General features: G+C 33.2%; 1 protein-coding gene across 1 annotated transcript in view; it reads left to right on the forward strand.

Moving 5' to 3' along the window:
- LOC129233249 (carbohydrate sulfotransferase 11-like) overlaps positions 1-15,099 on the forward strand; it is a 41,541-nt gene that overhangs the window by 19,845 nt on the left and 6,597 nt on the right. Inside the window, 1 exon segment of the mRNA XM_054867301.1 lies at positions 6,353-6,514. Coding sequence (XP_054723276.1) covers positions 6,353-6,514 — 162 coding nt within the window.

The raw sequence follows: 15,099 nt of genomic DNA on the forward strand, positions 1-15,099 counted from the left end.
AATTCTGCATTATGTTAAATTATACTAGATATATTTCTGTACAGTATTTAAAATAATAGTAACAAAAATATAAATAAATAAAACAAAATTCAGAATAGAGTTCGGCATTCAACTTTTTGACCCAAGACACTCTTAAAAAGCACAGAATTTCGTTTAAAACTTATAAATTCCGTGATTTTAACAAAAATAAAAAGATATTTCAATTGTTTACCTCTTAACAAAGCGTAATAATCATCAAAAGTTCGAAAAATCGGATTCCCATAGCGGATGCAAAGAGATCGCAATTCTCAAAGTGAAGGCATCAAAAGTATAAAAACGGCTTGTAAAAGAAATATTTTCGATAAAATTATTTTAAAATTTCATTTTAGAGTCCTATGATAACATATCATTAATATCTGTGGACACAGTTGACCCCCCCCCCCCCCAAAAAAAAATAATAAAATAAAATAAACCATCTATTCAGCATTTTTATTTTTGACTCATTACAGAAAATGGAATTTTGCTTTTAAAAACTTGAAATGAGAGTTAAATAAAGATTTTTTCCATTTATTTGAATCCTAATAAAGCGAAGTTAGCTTGAAAAAAGAACAAAATATGATTCTCATATCGGATGTTAAAAGATTGCATTTTTCAAAATGTAGACATCTAAAGAAAAAAAAAGGGTAATTAAAAGAGTTTATTTAAAGTTAATCATCCTTGTTAGCATCGAAAAATCAAAACCCATATAATTTTCTCCCAAAGTAACAATCAAACATCGCACCGCACCGTAAAAACGCAAATATTGACAAGCCGACAAAATGATGAGAATATTTTCTAATCAAGTCATTATAAAGGTGCAACGCCAGACACTAAGTGGTGATAGTTTTGAAGTTGGTAACCCTATCTGAAGTGATCATATTTTTTCCTCACCCTTACTATCCCTTTGCAGTTCTAAGTTCATTTCGCAGATATATATATTATTATTGTTTATTAAATCATGAGTGGAGAAAAGTGCTTACCAATGCCTTTTCAAAAAAGTTTACAACAACACCGCTGCTAATTAGCTGTGATAAAACAAACAACCATTATATTTATTTGGCAGTAGCAATTATTTATCGCTTGCAGGAGCATCGCAAGAGTGCCGATTTTTTCTTTTTTTCAAAATTAGCCGATTTTGTATAAGCTGATCCCTCTAATTTGACTTTAAAAAAGGTTCCAAAAATTATCGGTTTATACACAGAAATATGCGTTTTTTTTTGCTTTCAGATTTGCTCTTTCAATAAACAATTTGTGACAGATCCGATCTTGTTTATCAGAATTTTGTGAAGGGTCTGTTTTGTTTGATCGGGATTTTGTGAAAGGTCCGTTTTGTTTGATCGGGATTTTGTGAAAGGTCCGTTTTGTTTGATCGGGATTTTGTGAAAGGTCCGTTTTGGTTGATCGGATTTTTGTGAAGGGTCCGTTAACGGACCCAAATATCCCCTGGCCAGACCCCTGAAATTACAATATTAAATCAAAATAGGAATATTTTTATACTTATTTAAAATTTATGAATAGAAAAGTTTGCATTTTTCATGAAAGCTATAACAGTGACATACATTTTGCTGAAAAAAATAGCCATGAAAAGAGCAAGGTTCTTAAAACGCAGGTACAATAAACAAACTCAATATTTACACCAAGTTAATAACTGAATACATATACTACTTGATCTGATGTTTGCACACATAGTATTGAACAATTTGATTGTTTAATCTTTTATGAAGCTTTACATACAAGTTCAAATTAAATTTTTTAATTTAACAATAATTTTCTGAAATTTGAAAAATTGCATAATAGAAAATCCTTGAAACTTTTGTATAAAAAACGAAAATAACTTATTCATTGATTTTATATAAATACATAAAAATAGTTACTTACAACAGAAAAAAAAAATCAATCGCCATTAATGATGCAAAAAAGATGGCAATTTACGAGGTGAAACAAGTATGAGAAATACGCAAAATGACATTTCTTGACCAAAATAAATAATTGCTAGATATTTAAGAAATGCTTGAAACGACGAGGTAGGGTTAGGGGAGTCACCCTCTGATTTTGGAGTAAATCACACTTCGGCCCCAACTTCTGCCTCATTTTTTTAGTACAGAACAGCTACCATCAACGCCTCGGAAGAGTTTCTGAATCTACTTCAGCACTTCCGAAAAATAAAATTCAAAAGTCCCTTTGATTTCCGAATTATGTCACCATTCAAAACGTCTTTAATCAATTAATGCCCTAAATTCTTTCTAAACAATAAAGTTTGAAAAAAAAAATCTCCAATTTTATGAATGGTGTTAGTTTTAAACAACTCAGAAGTACAACTAGAGTTTAATTTCAGAAATTGAGGGAGTGGGAGGAGGGGCACGCAAGTGTTCTCGGAAATTCAAAAAATAGTCGTAAAAATAGATTTCAAAATAATCATAAACATTGAGCAGAAAACCCTTTCAAAACTTGCACCCGAGTTTGTTTTGACGCGCAATGGAGGATTTAAAATATAGCAAATGTTGCAATTGCGCGAGAGGCCCCATAACCATATGGCCACCGAAGGAGTTACAAAAATGCGAATGATAAATGTTTTACAACTTCTGTGATCCCCAAAATGTATTTCGACGGGCCCCAAACTTGTAACTCCGCCGAAGCGATACAGAAAAGACTGCATTACTGTGATTCATATTACAAATATCGAAAAATTAAAAATTACCGTCGGTTCAACGGGAATCTAATAAAATGACACAAAAATTGGTTTCGCCATCTCATATTTGTTTCCATAGACTCCAATTCGGCAATATAACACCAAATGATCGTCAGTCTGAGACGATATATTAGTTTTGCATTGAAATAAGTAATTAATAGCCACAAAAAAGGAGTAAACAGGCTTTTCAGAACTCCCGATCGAAAACAAAAAGGGAAGTGCACAACTGGAACGTCGGCAGACCCCACATACAACCTTCTACAGATTATCATTTTTGAGTTATGACTTATGACAGATCCTTACGTACATCCTGCTGCAAGAAACAACACGCAATAATTAACTTGTTTGGTACCTGAATGTAGTATTAAAAACTCTTCTAGGGATGACTAAAAATAGAAATTCATACTGAAATTTAAGTAAATAATTTTATAAAAACAGCAAAAGTCCTTTTTTTTTTCAAAAACATCGGCCAATTCCATCGGCTTTTCGATGTTTTTTAAGGCCGATGGGCCGATGTTTCCCGCAAGTTAGCATCGGCCGCCGATGCCGATGCCGATGGCTAAATTGTTGAACCATCGGCGCCGATGCATCGGCCAGGCCGATGCATCGGTCGAGTCCTAGTTGATAATGCATATATTTTCATCTTTTGTGCTAATTGAAAATACTCATAACTTGTATCATTGATAACTATGATTAACGTTAAAGAGATTTTTGACAAAAATATGCTCTACTGGTGTTTTGCAAACCTTGCATTACGCGTATTTATTTACTCCTTAGCGCTTTAGAAACTGATATCAAAGTAATACAAAAACATCAATTGGACATCTCTTTCATTTTTTAAGTAGCCCGTGCAACGCCGGGCACGCAGCTAGTAAGGTGATTAAATCTTGCTTTGTGACGCATACTTTTCGGATTGAAATGAGGATGTGTTCCAAGAATTTAAAAGTACATTAGAGAAATCGGTAGCATCTGATTGCAATCAAATACAAATGTGACGACCAGCAACAGGCTGGGCCCAGCATATTCTGAGGAAAATGTGATTTTGTGCACAAGTGCACACAAACTCTAGAATAAGTATACCGTTGGCTTCTTATTATTTATTATGATGGAGCGAAGTTTATTTTATAATGTCATGGCATTGCATACTTTTATGTTTCAATCATTTTAAATTAGCCACAAATGAATTAATATTCATTTAAAGGAAACTATGCTGTATCATTTAAAACTACTTGCTGGAATGATAAGCCTAACCATATACCCATTTTACCCCATTTTCAAAATATGAGATTAAAAATTAAAAAAAATTTTTTTCTTCTCTGTATGTTGAAGCAGCAACAAAAATGTCCAACTAAAGATATTATGACACAGTAATAAAAATTTCTCAAAAATCAGGAGCTGGAGATAGAAGTTTAAGCAGACAACATGTGGCTTGAATTTATCAACTTCAATTTAAAGTGTTACCTCTCACTAAAAAATAATCAATTGAAAAAATATATTTTGTGAAATAGAATTCAGAACAGCCAAGTATAATGTCTCACTCGAAAAAATGCAAATTGAACTTAAAATAATTTGTTTTTAAAACTCTATATGTTGACTACCCATTTTACCCCACCTGACCCTACTAAATGATCTTAATTTCGAAATGATAGGCAGAATACAGAGCGAGAACGGCGTCGGTTCAGTAGGATGTAGGACCACCGCGGACAGCGATGCATGAAGAAACACGTTTAGGCATAGAGTCAATAAGTGTGCGGATGGTGTCCAGATGGACAGCTCTCCATTCCCTTTCAACCATTTACCACAGTTTGTCTTCTGAACGAGGCAGGAACAGAGTCTGCAAACGGCGTCCAATCACATCCCACACATGTTCGATTTGTGACAGGTCAGGAGAGTATGGTGGCCAGGAAAACATCTGTGTGCCTTGGAGAGCATGTTGGCAGATGCAAGCTCTGTGGTGGGGCCTTATCCTGCTGAAAAATTGCATTAGGTAGCCCTTGCAGGTAAGGGATTGCCACCGGCCGCAGCACATTATCCAAGTATCGTTGGGCCATCATAGTACCCTGAATATGAACTAGGGGTGATATGGAATTGTACGCAATTGCTCCCCAAATCATGCCAGGTTGCCGTGCGGTGGGACGTTCCACTGTTACTGCCGGATTAGATCTGTATCCACGTCGACGCCACACACGTATGCGGCGACTATCACTGGATAAACAGAAGCGGGATTCATATCAGAACACGAGATTTCGCCATTAATGTCATCCACATCACTCTAGTCCGGCACCATACTAAACGCTGCTGTCTATGTTGTGTGGTCAATGGCAGTCTTCTTAGCGGACGCCGTGATTGAAGATCATGTGCAACCAAAGGTTGGGAAATGGTTCTAGTTGACACGGGAACATTCAGGGTATCTTGCTCCTGCTGCAGAATCGAGGAACAAGTGACTTGTGGCATGCTACAGCTTGTCAGTGGATGCGTCGATCCACGCGTTCTGACATTACTCTGGCTGCCCCTGCACCCCTCAGTCTTTACACATTTCGTTGTTCCAACCATCTTCGGCACAGCCGATGCACCGTGCTCGCATCCATGTGGGTATCAGCTGCGCTTTGATGTACGGACCAACCTCCCCTTCTCCGTCTGATCACCATCCCCCTCGTAAAATCGTCTATCCGCTGGAAGTGCCTTCGCTGACGTCGGCCTGGCATTCTCTCGTGTTAAGCATATCCTCCGAGACAAAAACAAAATTTCTTCGATAATTCTCCAGTCAGAAATAAGGCCACGAATATTGCCCATTCTGCAAGTTCCTTCCCTTATATCTTACTTCACGTGCGTCGGAGAGATGCACATTTCACATCATTTACATAACTCAGTGATGTACTTCTACTCTAAAATTTGCATAAATTTCTGAACACTCCTTCTTGGTGTTGCATTTTCAATGTCAAGCAGTGTATTTAGCCTGATAATTAACTGTAGATAACTTTTTGTAATGAAAATAATTTCATAAAATAGTTGACTCATCAAATTTAATTAAATTTTCCGTACTAGAATATGTTTTTTGTTTTTCCAAAATTGCATAGCAAAAACAACTTTTGAAACATTTCCAATCTATTTCAAGTTTTCGTTCAAGTATTCTTTAAAATTGCTTTAATTATCAAATTAATATTCATGAAAATTTCAAATTATATTCTAATTTAACTGTCAATTGTATTAGGTACAAAGTGATATGGTTTTATAGTATATTTTTTTAATCCAGCCAATTTTCCTAGATTTTGCCATTTTACCAGTTGTGGCCACAACCTCAGCAAAGATATCATTTTAGTGGCAAAATGATTAACCTAACTAATTATAAAGCAAGCAGGACTTGAGTTACATAGGAGCTCTAGGAAGCTGAGCTCCTTTTTCTTCTAAAAGTTTTTTTTTTTTACAAATACAACAGGTTAGGTGAAATTTAAGCTATTTATGAATAAATATAATGTGTGGGAACTACAGGCTCCTGCATTTCTCTTGGTAAAAATTAAGCCCTGAAAGCAAGTGAATGTATTTTGTTTTTGAAAAATTTCTTTATGAATATTTGGATACATTGTATATAAACATTTTCTTAAAATTTTTATGTTCCTGTATATATCCGTTATTTTATCATTCTAGTTTTTTAAGACTGATATTGAACAAAGAAGACGTAAGAAGCTTGCAGACAAAACATGTCAATTTTTGAAGATTAATCAGACAGTTGAAAACATACCAAGCTCATATTTTGACCATTTTATTGTAGACGATGCACATAAGCTGATTTATTGTTTTGTTCCAAAGGTAATTATTATTTTTTAATTGAAATTCTTAGGGAATGCAGTCATTATAAATTAGTTCAAAATGAGTGTGTAAATTATAAAATAATTTAAATATTTACTTTATGGCAAATGTTAAAAATGCTGACACATATTTCTTTATTTTTTCAAACTGCAATAGAAATGTTAAAAACTTGGCTTCTTATCATAAGGTTTAAGTGTCAGTGTTTTAATAGCATATCAGTCTGCTAAAATAAATGTCAGGGAATGGGAGTTTTTTTGATATAGAATGTACTTGCTAATTAGTTAAAGTTAGCTGCTAATTAGTTAAAGTTAGCTATTAAGTGAAAGTTTTTTCCTGATCAGTAACTTTTCTGTCTACCTACTTGTTAAGTAACTAAAATTAAAAATTAAAAAAAAACCCTGACTGGGTCGCAAATGTAAAATCAAGAGGGAAAATTGAAAGTCCTTTTAAAAGCCTTGTACTGTTAAAATCAATTACAAGTATTTTATTTGTTAACAAATAAAAACTGGCAACTGATAAAAATTTTAAATCACTGCCTTTAATTTCCTTGTCGGCCAGCAATGAATTCGGTTACTAATCGCTGAATAAAGGCTTAGCCATGTTTAAAATCTGCTTTAAAAAGCGTTATAATTCGAATTCTATATAACATGTAAGTTCCAAACACATTTTATCAGATGCAGAAAAAATGCTCTTTATTTTGGTACTAAATTTTAAAATTTTTCAAATATATTTTCATTATAAAAATCAGGAAAAAACTTTTAGAGGTTTTTAATTAATATCTTCGTTAATTAATGTCATGCAAAGATGCAACCTAGCTAAGAACAATCTCGATCAAATTTCCTTTTGAACAAATTTCTTTTTTCAAAATCGGTCCATCCGTTTAGGCGCTCAAGTGCCACAGACAGTTACATACACAGACACGTCAAACTTATAACCCACTTCCTTTGTGCATCGGGGATTAAAAAGCTAGCTCATTTTTTTCTCATTCACACATAATTATCAGGGTTGGGTTTTTAACTGTCCAAAACTGGTTTAGGACAGGGCAGGTGGTTTTTACCGTCCAAAAGTGTCCGAAAGTATCTTAAAAAAAGTATGCTAACTCTAAAGGAGTGTAATCTAATCAATTAGTATATAATGCAATATTCCTGATGCAGAAATATATATATAATTAAGCTTTAATTAATGAGTATTTGATAATATTTTTCTAAAATGTTTATTGAAAAATATTTTACTTAAAAAATTGCCAATAACTCTATTACGTAAAAACTTTCTCATGTAACAATTGGTAGAGTACTAATTTCAGTTCCATTCATAACTCAATGGAATGTTATTAAATGTGCATTATTTAGGTGCAGCAAAAAAAAAAAAAAAGCTTAATTTTTTAAATGGTTTTTGCAAAAAGTTTTACATGATGTTTTAACAAAAAAAAAAAAATTTTTAATCATAGATTAAAAAACAATAAAGTGATGATTAAATGTGTGCACTTATATATTTTAAAACTTGTGCAATTTCTTGTTTTTTAATTCATATTTTCAATACAATATATTCTGTTACTACAATGAACAAGAACTATGTAGCTTGACAATTTTTAGAAACAAATTATTGGTATTTTCATAAAGTAGTTAGGAAGTTAATTTTAGATCATGAAATGGCACCATAGTCAAGAAGAAAAGACACAAAGCTGTAAAAGATTCGCAAATACATATTTTTCCCCTTCAGTTCAAAAATTATCATTTATTGCATTCAAGATAATTATTGCACTATATTTTCATTTGCACACAAGCATAAACGTCGAAAATTTTAGTTACTATTATGCGAGGAAAAAAATTCAAATTGAAATTTTTATTGAATAAAACTTTTATGTAACTAGATTAGAATCAGCTGTATAAATAAGTTACAGGGATATTCATACTGGAATGTTCACATATATTTAACGTAAAACTTAACTTTGACACATTGTGTTCTGTTTTTAATGAAATATATGTGACGTCACGTACCGGACAAAATGACTGTTTTCCGTAGAATTGCCACGTGGTGTTTTCTTCTTCAATAAAGGTAGTCTGCTCCAAAAAAATTCAATGCTAAAGTCTGCACTGTGCTTCCTCCTCATAGATGCTGTTGTTAAAAATATTTTGTATTGCTTCATAATTTTTCCACAAAAAATGATTTGCAGTCGAGTTTGTTTGCAAAGGAAACTAGTCATAGATGAGGTGTATTTGTTTTGGAATGCAAAAAGATTGTTCTCCAGGCACTCTCTCAGCAGATTAAAAAATATGGCCTTTTTCAGGCCCATTTCTAATTGTATGTATTGTGACTTCAGGGCAGCAGCATAGCAAGAACATTTTCATGGTGAGTGGACGCTGGTTAATTGAATCAGTTAATTGAGTCAACTGCTTTAATAAATCAAATTGCCAAAAAGAGAACAAAATCCAGCTTTATTGAAACAGCTGCTTTATGGAATCAGAACTGTTTAGAACAAAGGTGTATTTAGAGGCGGACTGGATCCCGCAAGAGGACGTCCACCTTGGCCTCCAGAAGGCTCAAAAAAAAAAAAAAAACTGATACACAAGTTTATGAGTTGTAAGAAAAGAAAAACAAAAGATAGCCCAGTCAATGAAGGTAAAAAAAAATAGGCTTTGTCGCAACTAAGTTAGGGAAAGCTGAATTTTTGCAGGATGTTAGCACACCAAGTACACACTAAAAAACACAAAGTCCCGACCCCCCACCCCTCTTGCTTTCCTCCCCACTCCCTTCGAAACATTGCAAGAGCAGTACTATGATTATACGCTTTTTGTGTTGCAAAAAATAAGGGGAAAGCTGTTTTTTAGCAGGATGTTAGTAATTAAACTGTACACTAAAAAAACAAAGTCCCGACTCCCCCCCCCCCCCCTCTTGCTCCGCCCCGCCCAATTCTTCCGAAACATTGCAAGAGAAGTACTATGATTATATGCTTACAGCTCAAAAATTAATGATGTTACCAGGGAGTTCCTTTTTTTTATTTCATTCTTAACAATATTATAAACAAGTGGTGCCCAACCTACGGCACACTGGACACATCCAGCCCGTGAAGCTGATCCGTGTGGCCTGTTGGTTTAAAATTTTACAAACTCAAAGAGTGCGATTAATGACAATGTTACAAATTAGGAGCCGAATATTTAGAAATAGGTTTCTGAAAAACAGGTTGCATTTAACAAAATAAGCATCAAGTAATGATAACAACAATTATTGATTTACATTTTTTTTTCTTTTTCCGTATTTTCCCATTTTATTTAGAAAAGAGTAAAATATTTTAAAATTTCATAGGTGCCCGTGAGAACGATTTTAGTATGATCTGCGGCGCTCGGGAAAAAAATGTTATGGATTATGGACAACTCTTATAAACAAATTATGTTACATACACTTTTAAAGTAGATAGCTCAGTTTCACCATTTTAACAACTTCATCATAAACAGAAAACTCACTACAAAAAGTAACTTCAACTAATTACAGCTTTTTATCTATACATCTTGGGAAGAAATGTTTGGACAAAATTTATAGGTAATAATGTAATGACTCATTTAGTTGAAATGAAACAATATAATGACGTTCACTTTAAGTTTTACTACCATTGTACAATTTTTTGTCACAAAAAGTTCATAGTTCGTTTGTGTGTTGCAGATAGTAGTCTACAAAATAATGGTCAATGTTTGGCTAACTATTTAAGTCTTGCATTAAATAAATCAAGAATACAGTAAAACTTGTCAAGTTCACCACCCTTGTAAATTAACCACCTGTCTAAGTTGACTGCGTTTTTTCAGGTACAAAATTAGTCCTATATCATATAAATTAACCTCTATAAGTTGACCACCTGTTTAAGTTGACCACTAAAATAGTGCACCGCAAGTGGTCAACTTTCAGAGGTTTCACTGTAGTATATTTCAACTGATTATTTCCTCGCAGCGGATATTATTACTTTTATTGTTTAATATTACTTTTTGTTATTATTTTTTAGTCTTTTATAAGGGGTTATCTTCTAATATTTTGTTGGTTTGGTCCGAAAATATTGTTACAGTGCATTCCACTACAGTGTCCACACATTGACGTGTAATCGAACCAAGCTTTACAACAGATACAGTTTGTTGTAACTAATAATGTTTTACAGTTGCAAGGTATTACAGGCATCGCAGCGTTCCTATATTCCTATATTTTCCTATATTTCTGAAAAAGGTTCCTATTTTCCTATAATTCCTATATTTTCCTATATTTTCAGTTTCCGCTTCCTTTTTTTTTTTTTTTAACTTTTCCCCCGACTTTTTGCTACTGCATTTCCGCGAGCGACGCGCAGACGCCATTTTATCTAAGCAGGGCTCCCAAATGGTCCGCTTTTCCCGCCACAGTTCGTTTTTTATGGTAAAGTCCGCTTTAGACTGCTTTTTAACATTTCAGTCTGATTAGTCCGCTTTTACATAGTTTTTACTTAAATATCACATTTTAAAAGTTTTTTCATTTCGTTAAAAGTTACTGTACACCCAAACACGCTGCCGCAGCGCGTGTTAAACCAAGTTCGTACGCCCATTAAAAAAACCTTGAATGGTTATTGGAAAAAAAAGGTCTTTTTTTTTCAAGTGCTTGAAAACCCTGAAAATGTATGAAAAGTTTCTTTATTGCTTGAATTCTTTCAAAAATCATTGGATTGTGTTTCAATAGTACAATTTTCTGAACATATATATATTCGGTTTGATTTATCGCGAAAAATTGCTTTCGTGTTTAAGGTTTCAATCCCTTTGCATCTTGTTAATATTTTGATGTTTTTACAATCCAAAGTGATTTTGACATGACCTTAGCTTAGCTTATTTTTCGTTTAATTTCAATAATTAACGAAGGAATTATTTTGGAAACTATGGCAACATTGAACTTACTCGGATTTCGCGAAAAAATGCTTCTCGCGTTTGAAATTTCAATCCTTTTGCATCTTGTAAATATTTTGATGTGTTCCACAATTGGAAGTTATTTTAACATATGCTACCTTAGTTTAGTTTATTTTTCGTTTAATTTTGGTAATTAAAGAAGGGAAAAATTTGGAAACCAGGGCAACATTGAACTTATTTGTACTTCGCGGAAAATTGCATCTCGCGTTTGAAATTTCAATCCTTTTACATCTTGTGAACATTTTGATGTTTTTCACAATTGGAAGTTATTTTGACATATACTGATATAGATTAGCTTATTTTTCATTTAATTTCAATAATTAACGGAGGAATTAATTTGGAAGCCATGGCAACATTGTACTTACTCGGATTTCGCGGAAAAATGCTTCTCGCGTTTGAAATTTCAATCCTTTTGCATCTTGTAAATATTTTAATGTGTTCCACAATTGGAAGTTATTTTGACATATGCTACGTTAGTTTAGCGTATGTTTCGTTTAATTTCAATAATTAACGAAGGAATTATTTTAGAAACCACGGTAACATTGAGCTTATTCGGACTTCGCGGAAAATTGCTTCTCGCGTTTGAAATTTCAATCCTTTTGCATCTTGTAAACATTTTGATGTATTTGACAATTGGAAGTATTTTGACATATGCTGCTATAGATTAGCTTATTTTTCATTTAATTTCAATAATTAACGGAGGAATTATTTTGGAAGCCATGGCAACATTGTACTTACTCGGATTTCGCGGAAAAATGCTTCTCGCGTTTGAAATTTCAATCCTTTTGCATCTTGTAAATATTTTAATGTGTTCCACAATTGGAAGTTATTTTGACATATGCTACGTTAGTTTAGCGTATGTTTCGTTTAATTTCAATAATTAACGAAGGAATTATTTTAGAAACCACGGTAACATTGAGCTTATTCGGACTTCGCGGAAAATTGCTTCTCGCGTTTGAAATTTCAATCCTTTTGCATCTTGTAAACATTTTGATGTATTTGACAATTGGAAGTATTTTGACATATGCTGCTATAGATTAGCTTATTTTTCATTTAATTTCAATAATTAACGGAGGAATTATTTTGGAAGCCATGGCAACATTGTACTTACTCGGATTTCGCGGAAAAATGCTTCTCGCGTTTGAAATTTCAATCCTTTTGCATCTTGTAAATATTTTAATGTGTTCCACAATTGGAAGTTATTTTGACATATGCTACGTTAGTTTAGCGTATGTTTCGTTTAATTTCAATAATTAACGAAGGAATTATTTTAGAAACCACGGTAACATTGAGCTTATTCGGACTTCGCGGAAAATTGCTTCTCGCGTTTGAAATTTCAATCCTTTTGCATCTTGTAAACATTTTGATGTATTTGACAATTGGAAGTATTTTGACATATGCTGCTATAGATTAGCTTATTTTTCATTTAATTTCAATAATTAACGAAGGAATTATTTTGGAACCCATGGCGACATTGAACTTACTCGGATTTCGCGGAAAAATGCTTCTCGCGTTTGAAATTTCAATCCTTTTGCATCTTGTAAATATTTTGATGTGTTCCACAATTGGAAGATATTTTAACATATGCTACCTTAGTTTAGCTTATTTTTCGTTTAATTTTAGTAATTAACGAAGGAAAAAATTTGGAAAACATGACAACATTGAGCTTATTCGAACTTCGCGGAAAATTGCATCTCGCGTTTGAAATTTCAATCCTTTTGCATCTTGTAAATATTTTGATGTGTTCCACCATTGGAAGTTATTTTAACATATGCTACCTTAGTTTAGCGAATTTTTCGTTTAATTTCAATAATTGACGAAGGAATTACTTCGGAAACCATGGTAACATTGAGCTTATTCGGACTTCGCAGAAAATTGCTTCTCGCGTTTGAAATTTCAATCCTTTTGCATCTTGTTAATATTTTGATGCTTTTTACAATCCAAAGTGATTTTGACATGACCTTAGCTTAGCTTATTTTTCGTTTAATTTCAATAGTTAATGAAGGAATTATTTTTGAAACCATGGCAACATTGAACTTACTCGGATTTCGCGGAAAAATGCTTCTCGCGTTTGAAATTTCAATCCTTTTGCATCTTGTAAATATTTTGATGTGTTCCACAATTGGAAGTTGTTTTAACATATGCTACCTTAGTTTAGTTTATTTTTCGTTTAATTTTGGTAATTAAAGAAGGAATTATTTTGGAAACCACGGTAACATTGAACTTACTCGGACTTCGTGGAAAATTGCTTTTTGTGTTTGAAATTTCAATCTTTTTGAATCATGTAAATGTTGAAATATTTTTCCCAATCGAATGTTATTTTCCCATATGCCACCTTAGATTAGCATGTTTTATGTTTAATTTAGTAGAAAATAAATGTTTTATGGGAAGCATGCCAACATTGAACTTGGTTCGTGAAAATATGCTTCTGTGAGCTTTCAATAGTTTTGCATCTTATAAATATTTTTATATTTATGACAATTAGAAGTTCTTTTGACATGATACGTTTTAATTTTTATTTAAATAACTAAAAAAATTAATAATTTTTGTGTTTAATTCGAGTTTATTTAGTTTTTCAAACTTAATTTTGATTATTCCTTGCTTATTTTCGTTTATTACTGTTTTTTTGTGTGGGGGGGATATTAAATTTAAATAATTGAGTACATAGCATTTTAAAGTAGCATTTGTATATGAAACAAAGTTGAAGTATGTAATTTCATCAAGTTGAATTTGTGTACATCATTTCATTGTCATGATGCCTGCTGTTGTTCTCATGTGCCAGCTAGGCTGGCAATTTAGGATGCGCTGCTTCATTTTTCCAACCGCACTGTCATTTGGTGTGAAGTCCGACTTCCACAGTACACACATGTCATAAGGACCAGTTTATAGGGTAGGCAATTATTCACAGCGTAACATTAGATTCACACAAAGAAAGGACAAAAGAAAGTACGTCCATGCCCGAGCCGGGATTCGAACCCGGACCTTCCTGTCGCAGTCAGACTTCTCTGACCACTAGACAAGGCAGGCGGCATGATGCCTGCTAAGGGGGGGATTTGTTCCCCCCCCCCCATAAAAGTTCAAAGCACTCATAGCCCTGCAATCATGGAGTAATTTTTTAATGTAAGCTTTATGATTCTTGAAAATATACTTTGAATATGAAAATTGCAAAACTAAGCCTCATGTGATCTGCTTCCCTTTGTGATTGAGCATTTCAGACATTTTTAGGAAAACTTTGAATACAGTAGATCTGTTTGGTGTGTGATAGATTCATATCGGTTGTGAAGGGTATAATGCTATTAAGAAGCATTACAAGACAGAAAAACACAAAAATAATTTTAAACTAAGGAAAGATGAAGCACAGCTTCATCTATCCTTCTGTGGGACTACCAGCAACCCCCCCCCCTCCCATCCAAATGTTTGTGTAAATAATATTATTATTCAATGGATAAAAAGAACAGTTGTGCAGAAGATAAAGGAATTGTATCATTAAAAATCTCAGTATTATGGTTAATTAACAAATTATCTTCATGGATTTAGCAGCAGGCAGCTAATTTGCCTTTTGGTGCTTCCTTGAAATTAAATGAATGGTCCTCCCAAGGTCATCTTTTTTAATCCTAACTGGTCCTCTTTAGTCCTCTTTTTAGTTGAAAATGGTCTCCTTCCTTTTCTAAAGCTAAA

The sequence above is a fragment of the Uloborus diversus genome, unplaced genomic scaffold (genome assembly GCF_026930045.1).
Source record: "Uloborus diversus isolate 005 unplaced genomic scaffold, Udiv.v.3.1 scaffold_288, whole genome shotgun sequence".
Taxonomy (NCBI): domain Eukaryota; kingdom Metazoa; phylum Arthropoda; class Arachnida; order Araneae; family Uloboridae; genus Uloborus; species Uloborus diversus.